Source organism: Patagioenas fasciata, chromosome 19, assembly GCF_037038585.1.
Source record: "Patagioenas fasciata isolate bPatFas1 chromosome 19, bPatFas1.hap1, whole genome shotgun sequence".
In the NCBI taxonomy this organism is placed as follows: domain Eukaryota; kingdom Metazoa; phylum Chordata; class Aves; order Columbiformes; family Columbidae; genus Patagioenas; species Patagioenas fasciata.
Genome location: NC_092538.1, coordinates 12,402,504 through 12,425,412, shown reverse-complemented (window position 1 = coordinate 12,425,412; position 22,909 = coordinate 12,402,504). Strand labels below are relative to the sequence as shown.

The window sequence follows — 22,909 nt, the reverse complement described above, 5'->3', positions numbered from 1 at the left end:
TGTGCTCCTTGACAACCGGAATCCTATTTATGTCACCATTTTAAACAGCCTGCTTTGTTTTGTGTTAATCTTCTTCATACACTTCCCGAGAACCATTTTTTGTTGACTCTTAGTACCACTCAGAAGAAATAATTGTCTTTTGAGTCCAGGAAGGTTTCTAAGAGTTCTGGTGATTTAAAAATGAGCTCGTGTTCATTATGCTAACTCATAAGGCATGCACGCAAGAACATTTCTCTGTGTGTGCGATTATGAAAAGTTAGAATCTGATTTTCAGGAAGTGAAACCAAAAAAGGACCCATTACCGGTCACTTTTATGAAGATTTTAATGCCGGGGTGTATGATGTCTTGGGGGTTGTTCATTTGAGCAGTGATGGCATCTCTTGAATAGCATCCTATGGATTTTAAGCGCCTGGGTGCACGCAGATTAAAATCCCCTGGTTGCTTTCCACTCATTTAAAGACATGGGTAATGGCAAAGGTAGAATACGGTGTTTCCCATCAGTCACAGGCGTGGGTAACGGCAAAGGTAAAACACGGTGAGTGTTTCCAGTCATTTAAAGACGTGGGTGATGGCAAAGGTAGAACACGGTGAGTGTTTCCAATCAGTTACAGACGCAGGTGATGGCAAAGGTAGAATACGGTGAGTGTTTCCAATCCGTTACAGACGCGGGTGATGGCAAAGGTAGAATATGGTGAGTGTTTCCAATCCGTTACAGACGTGGGTGATGGCAAAGGTAGAATATGGTGAGTGTTTCCAATCCGTTACAGACGTGGGTGATGGCAAAGGTAGAATATGGTGAGTGTTTCCAATCAGTTACAGACGCGGGTGATGGCAAAGGTAGAATACGGTGAGTGTTTCCAATCCGTTACAGACGTGGGTGATGGCAAAGGTAGAATATGGTGAGTGTTTCCAATCCGTTACAGACGTGGGTGATGGCAAAGGTAGAATATGGTGAGTGTTTCCAATCAGTTACAGACTCGGGTGATGGCAAAGGTGAACCACGGTGAGTGTTTGGCGGGGCTGAGCCCCCTGCCCGGCCACGCTCCGGGGGGCAGGAATGGACCCTGCTGCTGGTTTTCCTTACGGACCCATCACCTCTGGTGGTTGTTGCCCAACTCTGTGCCTGTGCACAGTCGCACAGAGCTTTTAAAAACCTGCAAACGAGCGCTGGCCCCTGCGGATTTGTTATTTTATTCGTGTTATAGAATCTGTAGGCACAGAAGGCTGGGTGGCTATCTGACTTAATCAGACAAAACGTTTCTTGATAAACCTGCGGTGAGTGGGGTGGGGATGGGAGACGCGTTTCCCGAGGCGCGAGGGCTGCGGTGGCTTTCTCACGGTGTATTCGGCTGATCTGCAAATCCCTCCCTCCCCATCCAGCGGGGCTGGCAGAGCTGCAGAGGCACCCAGAGAAATCCTCAACCACAGCCCTCGCTAATGAGCTGCGGCTGATGAAGACGTGGCCGGTGCTCAGACAATTAATGACTTGTAGGCCCGCGCTGGCCTGGCTGCGCCGGGCAGAGCTCCGGGATGCCTGGGATGCCGTGTTCAGCCGCTTAACCACAAAAATCCTAGTTTTAACTACAGGTCTGTTTAAGGTAGATTTAAATGGAGTAATTTAGAAGGCAAATGAAAGACTGGAGTTAAGTAAAATACTTCAAGCTGTTACATGCTCGAAGTGCAAAGTAAAATAGCGTGATGTGCTGTCGGATGGTGCGTTGTGCATTGGCAAAGATCTAGAAACCATTTCTGGTGTTTTTCCCCCCAAGGAAACTTCCGTTGGTGTTAGCAAAGTGGGGATGAGCTGGGGCTTTGCTGTTCCCCAACAGCTGGGGTGGGACAGACAGACATCAGATTGGGTTTTCATTTGTTAGATTGATTTGTATGTTTGTGAGGAGGGAGCGGGACCGTGGCCATGGCCGTGAGGAGCTGGGGCTGCTGTGGCCATGGCCGTGAGGAGCTGGGGCTGCTGTGGCCATGGCCGTGAGGAGCCGGGGCTGCTGTGGCCATGGCCGTGAGGAACTGGGGCTGCCGGGGCCATGACCGTGAGGAGCCGGGGCTGCCGGGGCCATGACCGTGGCCGTGAGGAGCTGGGGCTGCGGGGTCATCAGTGTGGCCCAGCAGAGCAAACCCGGTGTGCAGCTGTGGGTTCAGAACCCCGAAAGCAGCCCGGATCCACCACGGAGCAGGGAGGAGCCACCGGAGCAGCGGCCCGAAGCGTCCTGGCTTCTTGGGGCCTCAGGATGTCCTGATGAGGTGTTAGAGGAAGCAATTCAGGAAGAAAGGGCCAAATAAAGCACCTCCGGAGCGCGGCCGTGTCCGCGGGACGGTCGCTGTTGCTGAAAGCGAATGGAAGCGCCAAGTGCTGCTGTGGCTTTGGGGAAGCGTCGGTGGCTTTTCCCACCATCTTCTGCCTTCTCGGATGTTTTGTTTTCCTTGGGGTCGTTGTGTACTGAGTCAGCCCTAATGGAGAGGTCCTGTGGAATTATACAAGAGATAAAATCAATGTGGTTCCATAGAAATATAATTGGGTTTTGTAGAGATTGCTCTTAAAAACCTATAAGGTGTAAAAGGAAATACAGCCTTACTGTAGCTTCCGAGCCATCGTGTAACTGAGGTGTAACTATCCATTAAATGCTGCGGGATGGATCAAAAAATCCATAAGGAGGTTTTAATTCTCCATTAAATCCTATGGAAGAGCTGGAAGAGAACCGTATTAATTTTCCCCAGGACAGTGCTGCCTCCCCTCCCTCGGCCTGCCCGGGGTTCAGCCGCAGCTCCATAGGCAGCAGCTGCATTTCCGTGTGCGTATGTTGGTTACAGTTTTCCAGAGTCCCAGTGGCCAGGTGATGCTTTACTAAAATGAGATCTTTTTAACTTAACTAATATTTTCCTTCCCCCCTCCCCTCTCTGTTTCTTTACTAAACAGGATTTGGCTTCGTAACTTTTGAAAATGAAGACGTGGTGGAAAAAGTCTGTGAAATTCATTTCCACGAAATCAATAATAAGATGGTAAGTGTGTTTGTGGCTCCGCGCTGTGCCCGGTCGAACCGCGCTGTGCCCGGTCGAACCGCCATGTGCCCGGTCGAACCGTGATGTGCCCGGTCGAACCGCGCTGTGCCCAGTCGAACCGCCATGTGCCTGGTCGAACCGCGCTGTGCCCGGTCGAACCGCCATGTGCCCGGTCGAACCGCGCTGTGCCCGGTCGAACCGCCATGTGCCCGGTCGAACCGCGATGTGCCCGGTCGAACCGCCATGTGCCCGGTCGAACCGCGATGTGCCCGGTCGAACCGCCATGTGCCCGGTCGAACCGCGCTGTGCCCGGTCGAACCGCGCTGTGCCCGGTCGAACCGCGATGTGCCCGGTCGAACCGCCATGTGCCCGGTCAAACCGCGCTGTGCCCGGTCAAACCGCGCTGTGCCCGGTCGAACCGCCATGTGCCCAGTCGAACCGCCATGTGCCCGGTCGAACCGCGCTGTGCCCGGTCGAACCGCGCTGTGCCCAGTCAAACCGTGCTGTGCCCAGTCAAACCACGCTGTGCCCGGTTGAACCGCCATGTGCCCAGTCGAACCGCCATGTGCCCGGTCGAACCGCGCTGTGCCCGGTCGAACCGCGCTGTGCCCAGTCAAACCGCGCTGTGCCCAGTCAAACCACGCTGTGCCCGGTTGAACCGCGCTCTGCCCAGCAGCCGGGCCGGCCTGCGCTCTCTGCCCATGACGGGTCCCGGGCTGCCCTGTCAGTAAAGCCGCCAAGCCAGATGAAAAAGGGCATTTGTATTTCAATTGATGCAGTAACTTTGATATATTCAGCTAAAATATTCTTTCTCCCTTTGTCAAAACATCCTTTGCTTCTCAAATGTGTATTCAGATATGCATTGTATATTGGTCTGATATGTGTTCACAGACTTTAAATTCAATAATAGAGCTTTTAGTGTGGATAAGATCAAAGCAATCTCCTTGGCATATGCTGGAGGCCTGATTCAATATTTGACTTGCTAATTTTTCCCAGGGCACTGAAATAATATTCTTCATATTGTTCCTCACTGCAATATGCAGCTGAAATAAAAGCGAGGGTCCCGCTGGCAAAGGGGGGTGGCCGGGGAGCCCCTCACCCCGTCTCCGTGGGGCTGTTCTCTGCCCTGGCCCCATATCGCCCACCAGCGATGCCCCAGGAGACACGCGTGGGTGCTGGGGGAGGCTCCTTCCACTCGGTACAGTCACTAAGTGCTGATTAATCTGCCTTAAAACGAACAAAAAGAACTCACCCCATCCACCCCAGCATCCAGACAACAGACCCAGCAACAGAGCAGAAACGCTCGGAATGTAGATTTAGGTAAGACGTGTCCGTGGGAAGAGCTGCGGGATTTTCCTGCTTCATCGCGGGAGGGCGCGTGTCGCGGGTGCTCCGGAGCTTTAGTTGTTTCCTGCAATGGGTTTTTCTCTGGAGCGAAGCTCAGCCTTGGCCCGGTGCAGACCAGTGCTGCCCAGTACAGTACGGCCCTGCGTGGGGCTGGATGTGCAGACCAGTGCTGCCCGGTACAGCCCTGCGTGGGGCTGGATGTGCAGACCAGTGCTGCCCAGTACAGCCCTGCGTGGGGCTGGATGTGTAAACCAGTATGGCCCTGCGTGGGGCTGGATGTGCAGACCAGTGCTGCCCAGTACAGCCCCGCGTGGGGCTGGATGTGTAAACCAGTATGGCCCTGCGTGGGGCTGGATTTGCAGACCAGTGCTACCCAGTACAGCCCTGCATGGGGCTGGATGTGCAAACCAGTACGGTGCTGCATGGGGCTTGATGTGCAGACCAGTACAGCCCAGTACAGCCCCGCATGGAGCTGGATGTGCAGACCAGTGCTGCCCAGTACAGCACGGCCCCGCGTGGGGCTGGATGTGCAGACCAGCGCTGCCCAGTACAGCCCCACGTGGGGCTGGATGTGCAGACCAGTACGGCCCTGCATGGGGCTGGACGTGCAGACCAGTGCTGCCCAGCACGGCCCCGCGTGGGGCTGGATGTGCAGACCAGTGTGGCCCTGCGTGGGACTGGATGGTCAGACCAGTACGGCCCAGCACGGCCCTGCGGAGGGGCTGGTTGTCGGCTGGAAGGAGCAGCCGGGTGCTGGGCTGTCCTGGCGCGTTATTTGCCGTTTCGTAGCCAGGTCTGTCCTCCTGCGCCGTGAAAACCTGGACACGGCTGTTGGCGCAGCCCTGGGGGGAGCGGGGAGGTGGTGGGAGGGTTTCTGCACAGACAAAAGGCTGCATGAGATGGGGACAGGAGCATAAGGAACATGGAGGGGGACAGGGTGAAAATGCAAGAAACATCACAAAACCAAAGGAAGGGTGTAGGCTGTTGGCGTGTTACTGTCGCGGATAATTAAAATAAATTCTTCCCAGCTGTCTGTGCCGGCTTGGTGAGCAATCCAGGTGCCACGGTGCTTTGGGTCTTCTCATCAGTGCTTCTCCAGCACTGATTTTAAAAGCAGCCCACGAAGGAGGAGATGAGCCATGGTCCTGCCTTGGGACTGACTCATCGGAGTGCTGATGTGGCTGCGGATTAATTACCAACCCATGCAGGGCAGGAGAGCTCGTGCGGGCGTGTGTGGCGGCCAGGGGCGCAGGTGGCCGTTGGTGACACCCAGCCGGCCGGGGTCACGGGCAGGCACACACGTGCCTTCCGCAGCGCCCTCTGAGTCCGACCTGGCCTGGTCCAGCCGTGATTGGCGAAGGGGACGGGTTCTCACAGCCCCGGCTCAAGGCGATGGGTTTGCAGCTGCTCGCTGAGCTGGGACAGAGACACCCTGTCCCTGTCCCCGTCCCTGTGCCCATCCCGGGGCTGCTCAGCTGGCACGTCTGTGGCTCCGTGGGCACCAACTCGCCCCGAGCTCGTTCTTTCTCGCCCCCCGAGCGCTGCCGTTTCCCAGCCGCGGGGCGGGCGGAGGGTGGCGGGGCTGCGCCTGCTCCCCAGCCTATTTCCAGCCTCCCGTCTCCCCGGCAGGTTATTTTTAGCCCACCCATTCTGCTTCTGTTGCCATCCGTGAAGCTTAGAATGTCAAATGTAATATTAAACAAGCAGTGCGAAGGCAAAAAGAAAATGCCAGTGAGGTATTTAATACATAAAACTTGGAATTTACGTGGGAGGCCGAAGATGCTTTCCAAACATCGCGGGGGGAACAAATAAAACCCAAACAAGCAGCCTCCAGAATGTTGTTCCTTTGACAGGAGCAGCCTGCTTTGCAAAGAGAAACCTGTTTTTCTGAGGAAGTGCAAAAGGAGCTGGAGAAGAGTGCGATGCCGTGATTTATCGCCCTTCCGGTCCCGCTGCGGTAGCCGTGCCCAGCCCAGCGCGGTGGTGCCGGCGCCGTGAGCCCGGCCTGCCCGGGCACTTCGCTCCCGGGACCTGGGCTGGGGCTGCGGAGCAGCTGACAGGAGCGTTGGGCAGCTTTAAAATAGGCTTCGATATAGTGCAGCACCTGCGGCAGTTCCCCTCTCGTTTGGTGGGGTTTATGTTGTGGATTTGTGTAACACACCAGCACTTTCCAGGCTGTTCCGTGAACCGCAGCCTTTGCTGTGCGGTGACGTTTTGGAAGCGCGTATCGCACACACATTTGGGGTTTCGTCCCAATACCTTGTGGTTTAAGGCACCTCTGTCCCTGGAGAGCCCGAACCGCTCCGTCCTCCCGCCTCCCCGGTTGGTGTCTCACTGGTGGCGGCAGCTTCTGGTGCCACTGTCCCCACACCACCTTTGTCAGTGGTCTAAGGGGGTTTTTAAGGGTGCTTACAACCTTTTTGCTGCTGCCTGCTGTAGCCCTTGCAGCAGCACAGGGCGAACACAGACTTCTCTGTTAGGGGAGCGGCAGTTTTGGCTGCCGTGCCCTGAGCGACACGACGTCCCCAGGGTAACTGAGTGAATCGCACGTTGCTGGCAGGACAACGTTGCCTTGTCTTTGGGCGGTAAAGTGGCTTTTTGTGCATGGCCAATGTGTGCGTGTTCTGCTTCCCTCAACCCAGCCCCGGTTTCCCCATTGAGCTGCTCGCTCTGGGCTTTTGGGACGCGCCGGTGCTGGAGCTGACGGCCCGCGGTGCTGGACGGCTCTGAGAGGCTTTTCACTCCCATCGCAGCCGTCCTGGGTTCTCGTGCCTTTTCCCGCTCGCCTTGACCCAGGAGCACCCCAGTGTAAGGTTCGTTCTCCAAACTAGACTAAACAAAAATAGTGGATTTTAATTTCCCTGGTTTTTTCTTTCTTTATTTTTTAGAGTTAAAACGCTGTTTGTTAGGCTGCTCAAAGTGAAGCACATCCCTCGTATAGGGGAGGTGGAAACAATCTGGAAATTATTAAGATGTACAGAAGTGCTGAACCGAGCGTTTGTGCAAAGTCCAGATTTATGTACGACGTGGGGTGACCGGGTGGAGCTGAGCACGGGCTCGTCAGTCCGGACGCTGGAGAAGCCCCATCGCCATCCCCTTTGCCGTCCCCATGGGTTCCCTGCGGTAGCCGTGGCCGTGGGTGGTTTTGGCGTCTCCGTCCGGTTCCCGGGGGGGACAGGGCCGGCCTCTTGCAGACAAGCAGCCTGGCCCCTTTTCCCCGGTTTGCTCCTCTGTTCTGGAGAGGCTCCATCCGAGCCCACGGCCCATGCGCTGACGTGGGGCTTCGCCTCCCCTTGCTGCGCTTTCCCCGTTTGCCGATGGGATGGTGTGCGAGCAGCTTCTGCAAAGCACTTGGAGCCCTGACGTTGTGGAGTGGGGGTGTCGCAATGCACCCGCGGGTCACCCAGCCCCTTCCCCGGGCTGGGCCGCAGGGCCCGTGTCCCCCCGTCACCCTCCCGGCGGACGGAGTCTCTGCTGCATAGCGGGGAGTATTTTTGCCCTCAATATGGGGTATATTTGTTTACAAAGGCTCAGGAATTATTTTGCTTCCCTACTGGTGAGTTTTTCTTCCCTTTAAATCCCAGTTAAAAGTTCTTTGCAGCTCGCTGCCATTCCCTTTATATCCTCGTGCGCTGTGAAAATCATAAATTACGCTCATCTTTCAGAGAGCAGCGGTGGGCTGGTTTGTGGTTGCAAAAGCTAATTACTGGGTTATTGTTTCTAACGGTGCTAATCCAAACTTCATTTTCCTGTTAATTGTCCGTCGAGCCAGGCTAGATTGTTTTTATCATCCCGCCTGTTGGCAGCACAAGCGGCCGCGAGCTGCAGCCGACGCTGCCGCGACCTTTGGGGTGGTGACGGACCCAAAAAACGCGGCTGCGAAGTGAAGTGGCACATTGTGGGGCTCACCCAGGCCGTTTGGCTGGAGAAATCAGACTGGTGGGCTCCTGTTAAATGCCCTTCTGATGAAAAAGAAGCCAAGGGTGGTTTCAGGGGGTATTTGTTGCCCGTTTTGCCCGTTTCCCGCTCCCCGGTCCCTCTGTACCCATCTCCGCTGCCTCCTGCCGGGACCCCAGCGCCTCTTGGCAGAAAAGTACCCAAAGTTGAACTCCAGAAGGATTTTGCCCCAAACCTGGCTGGGTTGGGCAGCTCGTTCTCAAGAAGTGCACGTTCGGACAGCGGTGGCTTCGGGAAGCGTTGCGAGCGAGCAAAGTAAATGCGGGGGTTTGCAGCGGGAAGGGGAGGAGGAGGTGGGTTTGTTTAAAATACTCCCATTACAGCCAGTTAACCTTTCTGTTCCCTAAAGGAAGATTGTATAAAGCTGAAATTTTCGCTGATGGGGTTGCTTAGGAACAGGAGGCCGGTTTTCATAAGGCAGTGAAGTCACGGTCACTGGTGGGGCCGCTGGGCGCTGAGGTGCGGCCGTGTCCCCGCAGCGCCCGCGTTGCCGGGGGCGCTCACCCCCGTGTGCTGCACAGAGGACGAGGAGCTGGAAGCTCTGGGTTCAGCCCCGACCTCCGCTCGGAGCAGCGATCCCGGGGTGCAGCACAGAGCTGGGCATCCCCGGCAGGGCTGCAGCTCTTCCTGCTGCTCGGAGCGTGGACCGGGCTGGAAAGCCATAGAAATGGGTTGGAATGGCTCCGGTTGGCTCCAAACCAGCTTCCCGGCGGCCGGTGCTGCGGGGAGCATGGGGATGCTCTGCTGGGGGCGAGTCGGCAGTGCTGGAAAACATGGAAAAGTGCTTTATTTCTCCCTTTTCCCACCCCGAAAGAGGCCGAGAAGCGGCAGCCGGGGGTCCTGGGTGTCCTGGGTGGTCACCTCGCACGGTGCCGGTGGGGACTCACAATATGGTTCACGTGGCGTTAACCAACTTCCAAAGGCAGCGGGACGAGCTGGAAGTGAAAGAATGCAGATTGTTTATTAATAGGGTTTGCAGAAATTTTCTGCTGGGTAGAAATATCGATTCTTTATTCCTATTTTAAAAGAAGCTTTTTGTAATCATCACCGAGAGTCATTTTCTGTTATCGACTGCGATCGAGCTGTGCTGGAGACCTCCGTCCATTCATCCCGCGCCACCGAGCAGGCAGCACGCGGTTCCTTAGGAGCACGGCAGCTTCTTAAATCAGCACTTGTGTCGTCTTTCCAGAGGGGTTTGCTCTGTGTGCTTAAAGAGACATCCGCGTTTGCTCTTTTAAATCCATTTACGCTATTCTTAAAGTTCACCTTTGAGGGGGAGGCGGTGCGGGGAGGCAGGCGCTAAAAATAAAACTCCCCCCCCCCCCCCCCAAAGTAGATCAGTTCTGCGTTTGACATTTACATGGCATTCATTTGCATCTCATTTGTACATGTTTCTGCTCAATAGGTAGAATGTAAGAAAGCACAACCTAAAGAAGTGATGTTTCCACCAGGGACGAGGGGCCGGGCGCGCGGGCTGCCGTACACCATGGACGCCTTCATGCTGGGGATGGGCATGTTGGGTAAGTGCCGGAGCCCCCGCGGCCCCTTCCCGACCGGCCCGCGCCCCACGCGCGGGAACCTCAGCGGGGGGAGCGGGGAGAATAACCCCCTCGGTGGTAAATTATCGACTCCCCCCACCCTGCTTCCTGGAATATAACAATTTGCATTTAAATGGGTGTTTTAAATAGCCTGTTTTACTCACAAAAATAGAATGATGAAAGATGCAGGGTGTTCATTCTGACTAAAAATGATCTCTCCCCTTTTTTAGAGGAATTGAGTCACGCATTATCCCCTTCTTTTAAAGGTATCTCTGACAGTTCAGCGCAGATAATTGAAAATCTTGCCGGTTCTGAACTGGCACGCGGGATGGAGGAGGCAGGGGGATGCAGGCAGTGCAGGTCACAACAATAATTACAAGTTTCAAGGAGATGGAACGGTGTTTTAGTCCAGAGTATTGTGTCCAGAAAATACTAATTAAATGGGATAAATGATATTAAGTGGCAAAATTCTGTTTGTGCACGAGGTCTATTTAGTTATAATTGGTTCTCATTTGTTTCTGCCTAGATGGTTCTTCTTTCTATATAATGTGACAACCTCTTAACACTCTGTCCTCAGACTGACTGAGCCAAAACGCTGCTAACCCATTCCCAATGTCTTTTTGTGAAACCTCAAGCATTTTCAACGTTCTGCTCCCTTTGCATCACTGGACTTTCCCTCGGTTGCCACCTGCTGTGTCCCTAAAGCCTGCGAGAACCGGAGGGCAGCAGAAATGGGCCCTTCATGGGCAGCGTCCCTGGTACGCGGGCTCTCCAGGGTGCTTTGAGTTTCCTGCCCTGGATTTACATGGTCCCAGAAACTGAGCTCAAGAACCAGCCTTGGAAGCTGGTGCTGGGTTGTGCTGAGCTCGGCTGAGCTGCTGGGGACCCGCGGCCCCAGGACTGGGGCTCTGAGGCTCAAGCTGAGATGTCTGACTTGAGGCACCGCTTGATTTGATAGGGAAAATGGTCCTGCCATGTTTGCTTTATCTCTGAATTAATAGTACTTCTGTTCGTGTGGCTGGAGCGATCCATTTCTGGGATGCGTAATTCGGTTATTTCAGCTGATCATCTATTTTTCTGTCCCCACGCTCCACCACCACCCTGCCCTATAGTATTTGGAAATTACATTTCATGCTTAAAATATTTATCTTCTTCTAGTCAGTCCGTGATTTCGTTACCTGTGTGTTCCCAGTGTGCTTGAGCACACGTACTTTATTTCTGCCATTTCTCTTTCTCGTCCGCCCGTGGTGCTGAGCGTCGGGCTGGTGGAGCAGAGCCGGGCGGCAGCACCGTCCGTGGGGCGGCAGCACCGTCCGTGGGGCAGCAGCACCGTCCGTGGGGCGGCAGCACCGTCCGTGGGGCGGCAGCACCGTCCGTGGGGCAGCGCTGCCCTGACCCTGCTCCTCGCAACTGGGGAATGGAGCCGGGACCCACCCCAGAGACTGAAGGGAAAATTCAGCCCTGGGGAGCGTGTGAGTCGTTCCCCCCAGGGCTGCCTTCTGGAGAACGGCGGTTTCGAGCCATCTGAAGTCATGGATGAGCCCTGGGCGAGCGGATCTGTTGGCAAATCCCCGTCCCGCCGCGGTGGTCGGGTCACCCCGACCGGCTCTGCTCCAGCTGCTCGCGCAACGTGCTCTTATTAGATTTCAAATTGGGGTGACTTGCTCGGAATTAATGATTGATTGATGTTGAAGGCCAGATGCTTCATTATCTGCTCTAGCTGGTTTTTCATCTTCCCAGTTCCTCCTCTCTACAGTGGCACCGTGTTAAATAATTAAGCGCTAAACAGGAGACTGCAGCACCCGAGCGCCGGGCTGGCGGGGCGGCCCTGGTGAACCCGTTTCAAAGGCTCCTGGTAGAGTTGGCTTCCAGGGGCGGGTGGGCAGCGGCTCAGCGGGGAGCCCCAGTCTCCCTCCCGAGCCCGGCAGCTGCGCGGCGGTGGGACAGGGGCGTAATTAACCCATCAAACGAGGAGGCACACCAATTAACGTACCGCCAGAGGCAGCGGCTGCAGTAGCCAAGCCTTGTGCTGAGGTCCCGGGGGAGCCGTGTCAGCCCGACCCTGGTCGTCCTTTTGGGAGCCTGGCTGGGCTGGAGCAGAGTGATCGGGGCTGCTCTGGAAGGATTTTTGTACCCGTTTCCAGAAGCCCTTGCTCAAGGTCACCTTCTCCAGACGCTGCTGGCGGGCAGAGGAGGGATCGCAGGAACAACCGCATCAGACAACCCAAAGGAAAGAGCGGAGAGCGGCTCCCTCCAAAGCTATTAAGGAAGTTGGTCTTTTTCATTAATCACAACCTCCCCAAGGAGCCCGCAGCAGCCGGGGTCTAAAGGGGCATCGGCAGCCGCTTCTGTGATGATTTGGCTGATTGGAACAAAATTAAAGTGTTCTTGTGAAAGGATTTTTGGACTCGGAGCCGCGGGCAGGCTGAGCCTTTTGCCAGGGCTGCGTCTGGGCTGTCTGGGGCTCGCTCCGCTGACGGGACACGCGCGGTCTCGGGGAGATTGGGGATATTAATTAGCCACTCTGCATAACGAGCAGGCTGGAGCGGTCCCAGTTCCCCGGCAGCCCAGCGGACACGAGCTGCTCCCCGCCCAGGGGTGCTCAGAGCCGGCACCGTGTCCCCCAGCACACAGCGTCCCATCCGCAGCCGGGCGGCAGCGGTTCAGTGGCCGAGAAGCTTGCCACGCACCCAGGAGCCTCATCTCTGTCACCCGGTCCTGCTGCCAAACCAGGAGCCCTGTCACCCGAGGACGTGTGGGCGCTGCTGCATTGCCCTGCTGCTCATTGCGCTCCAGGTCTGTACCTGAAAACTCGGAAAAAAGAGAGAGAAAAGAAGAAGACGGCCGAGGAGCAACATTAATGGGAGGTGTCCGTGTCTCCCCTCCATCTGAAGCAGCTCTCTGCGTCTGGGATGTCACAGTTGCTGTTGGGTAGTCCCGGTGACGGTGGTGCTACTGGGTCTGAACCGGGGCCCCCAGCACTCATCTCTTCTAGCGATGGGCATCTTAGACTTGGTGGTGTTTAATATTAAAATTGGGCTCTTTTTAACTCAGAGCCCCCTCCCGAGGCAGGAGCGCTCGGCCCGTCCAGCTCGCGGCCCAGCCTGCCAAAGGGGTGTCTGGTGCGAACCGCCGATTTCTGCAGTTTCTGACACCACCGCTCACGGCAAAGCTGGGCTCTGCCTCACCGCACACCTTCCGCCCAGGTAGGCTGAACTCATGCATAAAAGAAGCTTGTGCCCTTCAAAGAAAGTCATTCCTTTTTCCATCAGACTCCGTTTAATAGAGCAGCGCCTGCCTCTGAGGCGGGTTGGGAAGGGGAGCCCTTCGTTAGCTCCCGACAGCTTCAGCTCCGCTCTGTACTCCCTTGGATCGAGGGACAGACTTCTCCAGCAGACGCGTTTCTTCTCCGTAGCTGTTCCCTCCTACGTGACCCCCCGTGTCTGCTGATGTTCGGTGTGCGCTCCCTCGTGCCACCGGTGCTCGTGTGAAGGTCACAGCGCGTTTCTTTGGAGGGAGGCCCCGCGTGTTTCAGTTGCAGCGCGGGGCTGTGCGGGGCAGAAGGACCTGCCGCTCCGTGCTCCGAGCGGCACCAGCGCACAAGAATGTTCGTGCGTTTACCGGAACTTCCGAATTAATTTTGGAAGCAGAGGTCCTGGGTGGATGCGGTGGTGTGGAGACGGTTTTGGTTGTGGGTTTGAGTTCTGCTTCCGTGGAAGGAGGGTCTCGCTTCAGAGGAGGCGATCCAGGCAAAACTTGGATTTTCGGTCCAGCAACAAGGGATAATTAGAGAGAGTGATCATGCCCCGGGACTGCTGACGCAAATAAACCGCTCAGTTCCCGATGCAGGATGAGGATGGCACCTAAAGGAAACGGTGGGTAGGTCAGCGTGGCCATAACTCGGCCTGATGAAGCATCCACATGGGCACGGTGTTAATGCGCTATTGATATTCAGCCAGGCAATTTCCCGGTGTGGGTCGGGCTGCGACTCGTTAGAGCAGAGCTGGGCGCTGCAGCAGCAAATGGAGAGGAAAATTGAAGTAATGTTGTATTATAAATTTATGATTTCATCTGCCTGACCTGGAGCGCGTTGAGCGCTGGCGTCGCGGGTGAGAGCCCCGGGCGGCTGCGCCGGTGCCGTCAGGCACGGCCGGTGTGCACCCGCGGCAAAGCGCCGGCGCTGCCCGGCACATCGTCCCCTCCAGAGCCGCCAGCCGACGGATCTGCTGCCGAGTCCTTCGAATTGGAGTTAAACTCACGTTTTCCACTTGGTGAGGGGCTGTGGTCAAACACCACACAGTGGTTTTTCGTGGTGGAGCTTGCACTGGTGTTACTGGTGTTACTGGTGTGACTCAGCAAACAATCCTGTTATCAGTATTATTTTTTTAAAGAAAAAAAAGAAAAGAAAAAAGGTTTGTTAAGCTTAACTCTGGAAGATCTGATTTAACGACAGAAGTGATTAATTTCTAAGGGAATCCAGCTGTTGAGCTCTGAAATAACCAGGCAGGGGCTAAGTGATGCGTACGCGGTGCTGGAAGCCGCAGCGTCCTGTCCGGGCACCGCGGGGCCGCTTAATCCCGTCATCAACATTCAGCCGAGCATTTTGATCTTCCGGTTTTCGATGATGGTTAATAGTACATTATACGTATATATAAATCTAATCAGAAGTGGAGGGACTTGCCGCAGCAGCAGAACAGCTGTACTGTGTGCGAGTGTATTGAAGAATAAATAAAAGCAGATGTAGGAGGCCCCCAGAAGAACGGTTTGGCTGCTGCAGCTCCTCTCGGGGGCCAGCGCAGCTCCGGGGTTTGCGGGGACGCGGTGGCAGCGGGAGCACCCGCGTGCTGGCTCTGGGTGCACAGGGGTCTGGTGACACCGATGGTGACACCGATGGTGACGCTGAGCAGCGCGGGGCCGCGCCGCAGCCTGCGTTGCGCTGAAATTGCAAAGGGTGGCTCCTGTTCTTAGGAAGACCGAGCAGGGAAATGCCGAGGGTCGGAATCAAGCTTCTCATAGCTGAGTTTTACTTTTCAGAGAAATTCAAAGCTCTTTGCCTCTCTGGCTCCTTCCTGCTGCTGCCTCAACTCTTTGATGTGTTAACTGTTGTCCTTCACACTCCTGGGATCAAGAATTACTACCACCTTAATCTCCAACTGTCAATAGCTCTGCCGCAAAGTACATTCATTGTAAGCTCTCCAAATGTCAGAGCAAACCCGTGTTATGTGTTTAGCCTCAGCATTTGGCATTTACTCTTCAGCTAACAAGTGTGCGCAGTCCTTGGGCCGCGGACGCCCCGGTGCATGTTAATCACGGCGTGACAGTCCCTGCCCCGTGGAGCCAGCGCCGCCCGCTCCGGAGCTTTCTGCTCTGTGATAATGGAACCTTCCCGCACTTTGCATGAGCAGGATGAATCTCCTTTTTTAATACTGCTGTAAAAATCAAGTCTCGCCCATCCTCCCTGTCATTTTGCATTGTGTTTAAAAGCAAAAAACCTTTATTAATCTTCCACCTTCTCTTTCTCTCTCTCTCTTTCATGTTTCTGTGACCAAGGTTACCCAAATTTTGTTGCAACGTATGGCCGAGGATATCCTGGATTTGCCCCAAGTTACAGCTATCAGTTCCCAGGTATGTACTTTTCAATTGCAGATTTATTTCTCTCCCCTCTTTCCTCCTGTTTTTTTGTTCCTTTTCCAATATCCATGGCTGCAAGCTGAGACAGGCGAGTCTGCAGGGAGCATCTCACACTACAACTATTGCCTTTTTTTACTATTTTAAAATAGATATTTCTATAGACATATTTTAAATACATTTTTACTAACGTGTAAATTGGTACTGGTTATTTGAAAACAAACTTTGTAAATTAAAACGTAACACGACAGATCGTTTCCGAGCCGTTACCCTCCCGTTGATGGGTTTTCCCTGTCGTGTGTGTTTCGTAGAGATGCGCACAGACACACACACAGACGCACGTTCCCGTACGACAGGCGGTGAGTGGTGTTGTGTACCAGCGCAGCCTCGGGGGCAGAAGTGCGCCCGTCCCGTGTTCTGCCGCCCTCGCTGCCGTCCTGCGCAGGACCGGTTTCTGCCCGTCTGTCGATGGTTCGGTTTGGCAGCGGTGCTTTCTGCCCGTTTGTCGATGGTTCGGTTTGGCAGCGGTGCTTTCTGCCCGTCTGTCGATGGTTCGGTTTGGCAGCGGTGCTTTCTGCCCGTCTGTCGATGGTTCGGTTTGGCAGCGGTGCTTTCTGCCCGTCTGTCAATGGTTCGGTTTGGCAGCGGTGCTTTCTGCCCGTCTGTCGATGGTTCGGTTTGGCAGCGGTGCTTTCTGCCCGTCTGTCAATGGTTCGGTTTGGCAGCGGTGCTTTCTGCCCGTCTGTCGATGGTTCGGTTTGGCAGCGGTGCTTTCTGCCCGTTTGTCGATGGTTCAGTTTGGCAGCGGTGCTTTCTGCCCGTTTGTCGATGGTTCGGTTTGGCAGCGGTGCTTTCTGCCCGTGTGGCGATGGTTCGGTTTGGCAGTGGCACTTTCTGCCCGTGTGGCGATGGTTCGGTTTGGTGGCGGCGCTTTCTGCCCGCTTGTCGATGGTTCGGTTTGGCGGTGGTGCTTTCTGCCCGTGTGGTGATGGTTCGGTTTGGCAGTGGCACTTTCTGCCCATGTGGCAATGGTTCGGTTTGGTGGCGGCGCTTTCTGCCCGTCTGTCAATGGTTCGGTTTGGCGATGGTGCTTTCTGCCCGTGTGGCGATGGTTCAGTTTGGCGGTGGTTGGGTTCCCGGTGGCCAGACACCCCGCGGTGCCGGGTGTTCGTTCCTGTTTGTCAGGGTCAGGCGGAGCGACCCCACCGCCGCTCTCGGTGGCTCAGGACAGAGGGACAACTGGGGAACGGAGTGAAACCCACGGAGTGAGCCCTGGTGGGTGAAAACCAAACGCCCGACGGGGCCGGTCCCTCGGCGCGGGTGAGGCTGTGGAGGGACGCCCGGCGCTCCCTGCGCTGCATCGGGGCAGAGGTGCAGCCTTGTGTTCGGCACTGGGTCGTTCATCGGGGTGAAACGCGGCGCTGGGAGCTTGCGGGTTGTTGGGAGCCATCAGAGAAGTGTCCTCGGCACGGCGGCTCCCGCGGGCAGAGCTCCGGACGTGAGGATGGGGCTTCAGACCGTGTCTGCGCGCTGTCTCGCGCTTTCCACACGGATCCTCACGATTCCTTGTCCCGGCTGATTGGTATGGAGACAGCTAAATGAGAGACGCCTTCGATAAATGATGAAAATTGGCAGAGCTTAGATGACTTTAATTATAAACATGTCTAAAATGAAGGTGTCTGCCAGCTGACAGCAGAGGTTTGACTCTACCCTCGTTATATGTGTTTTTATTAAGGGCCTGTTTTCGGAACAGGCCTTCCAGGTATTCACTGGTTGTTTTCAGTTTCTTGCAGTAGACGACGTATGTAGAAGAAAACCAGAGTGGGTTGTCACCACTCAGAAGTGGGTGCATCCCAGGAGGGGGCTGCTCAGAGCCCCCCAGCGCCCGGCTGGGCTGTGCCTGAAGCTCTGCCCGGCACCGGCTCCTCTCCCGCTCGGAGAATTCATTCCTTAACAGCAATCTGAACCGTTCGTGGAGCCGTTAGGTGGTTTTTTGAGACACCGTCGGGGCGGTGGGGTGTCCACGGGGTGTCCCCTTGCCGGAGCGCTGGGGACAGAGCCTGTGCCGTGGGAGCGCAGCTCAGCGTGCAGGGAGCAGGTCGGGGTTGAGGACGGGGTGTGCCCTCGCAGGGATGTGTCCTGTGCTGTCCCCACTGCCAGCCGGGCTGTCCCCGCTCTCCTGTGGCACCGGGGACGGGACTGAGTCGGCACCGCGACCGACCAGCCGTAGTGCCGTGGGCCGAATGCCATAAACGTGGTTCCAGCGCGTCGCTCTGCCCCAGCCCATCCCTCCGCGGGTTCGGCTCTCGCCCAAGCGCCGGTGGGGCCGGGGGCGGCCGCGGCTGGGAGCGCGGGGCAGCAGGAGGTGCCGTGCAGACCCGGCGCGGAGGGCCGGGGGACGCGCTGGTTGGCGAGCGGCTGCGCCCAGCGCCCAGCGCCGTGGTTCCAAAACAACAACACAACCGTGGGGCAGCGGAGCCGGTGCTGCCACGGCCACGAGCGGGGATTAATGTACAAACCAGTGTGATGCGTCTCGATGTCGCGCTGCGCCCCGCGGATCGTTAGGGACGGACCTGGCCGTGCGTTTTGCTGCAGACACACGCAACCGCTTTGGCGACTGCTCCATCTCCTCCCGTCCCGTTGTTTTTTCCCTCTAGGCCTCCGTAACTCAGTGCACAGTCTTTCTTTTTTATTGCAACTGCTCCCTTTCTGTGTCTTTGCATTTTCATTTTTATTTTTTAATTTCTGGGACTTATCTTTTCAGTTTAATCTATTAATTTCTGTTCTTATTTCACTTTGCAGACTATTTGCCGATTTCACAAGACATAATTTTTATCAACTAGTTCTTAAAGATGCATAACAAATTAATCGGGGTTTACTACAGTGCTAATGAGAGAGAAAGACAGAAAAGCCTGGGTGGTCCGTGCTTAATATCAATGTCCACTGAAAATTGCTGCTCTTACTGGTTTGATTGACTGGACTTTTCGGTTTATTTTGATTTTTAAAGGCTCCATATCCTCACCGCTTTGAGTTGGCTTTTGTTTCTTTTTTGTTTGTTTTTTCCCTCTGCTTTGTCACGGGTTTCAGTGCGCGCTGGGAATGTGGCTGGGCAGGACGGGGCGTTTGGAGGCATGGCTTCTCACAAACTTGTTAGCAATAGCTCGATCAAGGAAGCAAAAGCGATGATCAGGCCGCAGAGGGACACGCCGGGGGTTTCGTACCGCGGTGTTCCGCAGTGGCACCGATCCTGACCCGCGTGGGGCGGGCGAGGCTGTGTCCCGGGGGTCGTTAGCAGCGCAGGGTTAATTACGGAGCCGGTGCCCTGCGTAAGGGTTTACCCGGGGGGTAAATGGTTTTGCCCCATCCCGTGTCGGGGGCTCCTGGAGGCGGCAGCAAGCGAGGGGCTCAGCCGGTCCTGCCACAGCCCCGGCCCCATCGCACCGCCCACAGCCACACCCCCCATCCACACCCCCCATCCACATCCCCCGCATTCACACCCCACACATCCACACCCCCCATCCGCACCCTCCAGCCACATCCCCGCATTCACACCCCCCACATCCACACCTCACATCCATACCCCCCACATCCACCCCCCGCAGCCACACCCCCCACATCCACACCCCCCACATCCACACCCCCCACATCCACACCTCCCACACCCACACACCCCATCCACACCCCCCCATCCACACCCCCCGCAGCCACACCCCCCACACCCACACTTCCCACATCCACACCCCCCACATCCACACTTCCCACATCCACACCCCCCTCATCCACCCCCCTCATCCACACCCCCCGCATCCACACCCCCCCGCATCCACACCTCCCACATCCACACCCCCCACATCCACACCTCCCACATCCACACCCCCCCATCCACACCCCCTACATCCACACCCCCCACATCCACCCCCCACATCCACCCCCCACATCCACCCCCCACATCCACCCCCCACATCCACACCCCCCACATCCACACCCCCCATCCACACCCCCCATCCACACCCCGCATCCACACCCCCCGTAGCCGCTTTGCTCCCGCACCCTGCAAATCAGGGCAAACAGCTGGGGTTTTGGCAGGAGGGCCGGGCTTCCCCGCTGGCTTAAGCTGCATCGCACTCTTAATCCCCACCCGACCGGCAGCAGAGCTGCACACCCGAGGGCGACTCCTCCATCATTGGCTTTCCTCTTAACGAGACCAGATTCTGGACCTTTGGGTAGCAAACACGCCTCATATTTAAATTCTGGGTTTTCTTACAAGTGTTTGTGCCCGTTTGATAAGTTTGTGAGAAGTGAATTGCATGCTTGCAGTAGAACTGTAATGCATTTTAATGTTTGTTAATCCACCTGTTTAAAATGTCGGTGTCAAGGCGCTGCGATCCATGGCTGTGCTGTTCATTGCGTTGAAGATGCTCGATGTAATAATTGGTTGGTTTTCTTTTTCCTTTCCTGCAGGCAACGGCTTTTTTAATCTGTATGGCTGCTCATGATTTAGTTTGGGTTTTTTTGCTATGAATTGCTTTGCTGTTGTGAACCTGTCTTAGTGTGCATGATTTGCAAACATTTCAGCTGTTGTGAATTTCCTAATTTTTTGTAAATAGTCCATCTGTGCTTTTCTTTTTTTTTCTTTTCTTTTTTTATGACCTTTTTCCTGTAAGTAACCGAGGTAGAAAACAATAATAAATGGTTTACAACGGACATGCTGTGTTGCTGCTCTCTTAGCTCGCAGTTTTAATACCTTGCTTTGGACGCACCAAATAACCAGTACCAATGCCAGTTTAATAAACGAATCAACCCCCCCTCGCTCCGACCCGTGGCTGAAGAACCCGCAGACCGACGGTTCTGTGCAAGATGTGCTCACGGCAGAAGTTAACCCCAGACAGACAACAGAGCCCTTGTCCCGCCGAGGGCGCCCCGTGTTCCGCTGTGCGCCCGGTGCGGGGTGCCCGTTCCGCCGTGCCCGGCGCCAGCAGCACGCAGGTTTACCCATCAAACCAGGAGCGAGTTAGGAATCCCCGTTGCCACCTCCCCAGCACCAAGTGCAGGAGCCCGGTTCTGCTCCGTGCAGACCGGAGCGCTGTGTTTGTCTCCGTCGTACGTTGTTCCATCCTTACCTGGATGCTTGGGGATGGGCCAAGTTACTTAGAAGCCTTCAGCTCAGGAATTCAGTTTGTTGTGGTTTGGTTTGGTTTGGTTTTTTCCCTTAATTAAGGCTTTGTTTGCTTGTATGTTTGTGAAAGCTTATTAAAACCTCGGTACGTGGGGAAAGGTGGGAAAACCAAATATTTTCACAAACTTCTCAGAGCTCAGGGAAATACACTTGCTTATTAACGATGGTGCTCCGTAGTTGGCAAAGCCCAGCCTGGGTTGTGCTCCGGCAGCGCCTGCTGCTGGGAGAACGCAGCACAAGCTCAGTTCTAAGTCTAAACTCACATTTTTCATTATTATGAGAGCGTTGAAAGCCTTTGGAAAGTGGAGAAGCTGCCTACGTTTGGCTGCTCTGCCGGCAGGGAGTAGCGAAGTTGGTATTGGTGAGAGCCAGCTCTGTGAAACGCTCTTTCAAAGCACTGTTCCTCTAGTCTAAAACTTTTATAATGTTCAGTAGCAGGAGCAAAGTTCGGTCGTGATACTTTAATGATCAGAATTAAGAAAGGGGGTGGAATTACTGGCGGCTGCAAAATAGGGGGAGGAAATACCAAGTGTGTTTTAAGTGGTCTCTTCAGTTAGTTAAGCCACGTATAACAATAAGAGGTGTGGAACCGAGCTGGAAGAGGTTCCCGCTCCTTGGTCTAACCCTTGCTTAACTGCTTAAACCTGCTCTGACCATCCCTGTGCCGCATGCTTTCCTTCACCTCCAACGCATCGCTGCATCTGCATGGTGTCAAGTGCATCTGAAACCTGCTAGAACCCCGTTACGTTCCGCTCTCCAGGCCCCTCCTCTCAGCCTCCAGCAGCGAAAACAAAGGCAGTGGCCTGGACCTGGTTTAAGATTGAGGCTGTGGGTTTGTGCTGCTGAGGAGGGACGGTTCGCACTGGAGGGGCCTCCCTGGAGTGCGGAGCAGCTGCTGACAGCAGGCTGAGAAATTAATATAGCGAAGGCCATGAATTTCCAGGCAGACGGTTCTCCTTCGCGTTCTGCTGAGGTGACGGTGGCTTTTGTTTTGACACAGGAAAAATGGGATCTAGAGCTACTCCCTGAGTCCAAGCAGAGCTTGAGCACCTTTGCCTCTTAGGTACATTTTTTCCTGAGAAGAGTCGCAGTTTTGATGTTGCAGAGAATTGTGTAAAATTCCTTTTTCACCTCCCATTTCCCTCACCCCCTACAATGTTAAATGTAAGGTGGGGTTTCCGTGCTGATCTGAGTCAGTGCTCCAGCTTCCACCAAGCCAGCAGCAGAGTGCTCGGTACAAGTTCTCCTGTCCCCTGGTGCTGTCTCCTCGGTGTGAGCGGGAGGCTCTCGGGCCAGGGCCCAGGGCTGCCCGGGGCCTTCAGGAGGTTTTTCTCCACCGGTACCTTGAAAACCTGCTTGAGCAGTAAGAACATTTTGAACATCAAACTTAAATGCTGCTTGTCCTGTTCTCAGCTGCTCACTGCATGGAGTTGGAGACCGGCTTTCAAACTTGAGGTCGCTGCCCTGAAAATCAGTGATGGTGGAGGGATGGGGAGGAGAGAAACGGAGGAAAACCCAAGCGTCCCAGTGTCTCGGGGGCTCGTTGCGTTTGGGGTGATGCTGCAGCACCGGGGCCCTGGGCGACGGTTCCCGCTGCAGACGAACCACAGCTGCCGCTGCTGGGAACCGTAACGAGAATAATTAGTCACAAGAGTAAAGAGACATAACGCAAACACACACATACGGGAGAAAACGTGGATAACCCTGTAGAAAGCAGAACGTGGGCTGGTAGTGCCGGTTGTGCTGTGCGGAGCTCTCCGTGGCAGAGTTTGCCCATGGCGTGGATGCTGGTGCCTCGGCCTCTGTGAATGCAGCTCTGAACTGCAGTGCTGTTAGAAATTGGGAGCTGGGGCTTGCAGAGAACATGAAGAGATCAGTCTTCTTAAAGCGCAAAAACATTCCAGTGTGACTGGTTTTCAATCACGTTTAGCAGTGGGACCTCAGGCTGGCGATGAGTGGCCTCCCAGCGCGGGCGCAGCAGCAGCTCCGGAGCTCTCCGGGCTCAGCACCGCAATCCGCTGCCCTTTCTGTAACGTGGGTCGTGAGCAGCGGTGGCAGATCCTGCAGCCAGGCAGCGGGGGTTCCGGCCCTGCAGCGGCTTCCAAACCCGCAGGTGGTGGAGAATCTCCTGCCCTCGGATAACCTTGGCCTCTGATCCATTATCTTCTCTTTTGCGTAGTTTCCTCTTATCTGCGCTGAATTTTCCCAGCCTCAGCCTCCAGACAGGAGTTCTTTTCATGCCTTTGTTCAT

At 55.3% G+C, this 22,909-nt stretch overlaps 1 protein-coding gene across 14 annotated transcripts in view; it reads left to right on the top strand.

Moving 5' to 3' along the window:
• Positions 1–22,909, top strand: part of MSI2 (musashi RNA binding protein 2) — a 192,541-nt gene that overhangs the window by 143,215 nt on the left and 26,417 nt on the right. For 13 of the 14 annotated variants that reach the window (XR_011741919.1, XM_071817003.1, XM_071817004.1 and 10 more), the window contains 3 exons: positions 2,930–3,012; positions 9,722–9,836; positions 15,405–15,479. Coding sequence is in view for 13 of the 14 variants with exons in the window: in XM_071817003.1 (XP_071673104.1) it covers positions 2,930–3,012; positions 9,722–9,836; positions 15,405–15,479 (273 nt within the window). In the remaining variant the exon portion in view is untranslated. Of the gene's footprint in view, positions 1–2,929; positions 3,013–9,721; positions 9,837–15,404; positions 15,480–18,284; positions 19,056–22,909 lie in introns of those variants that run through there. The other variant, XM_065853395.2, reaches the window with a different exon arrangement.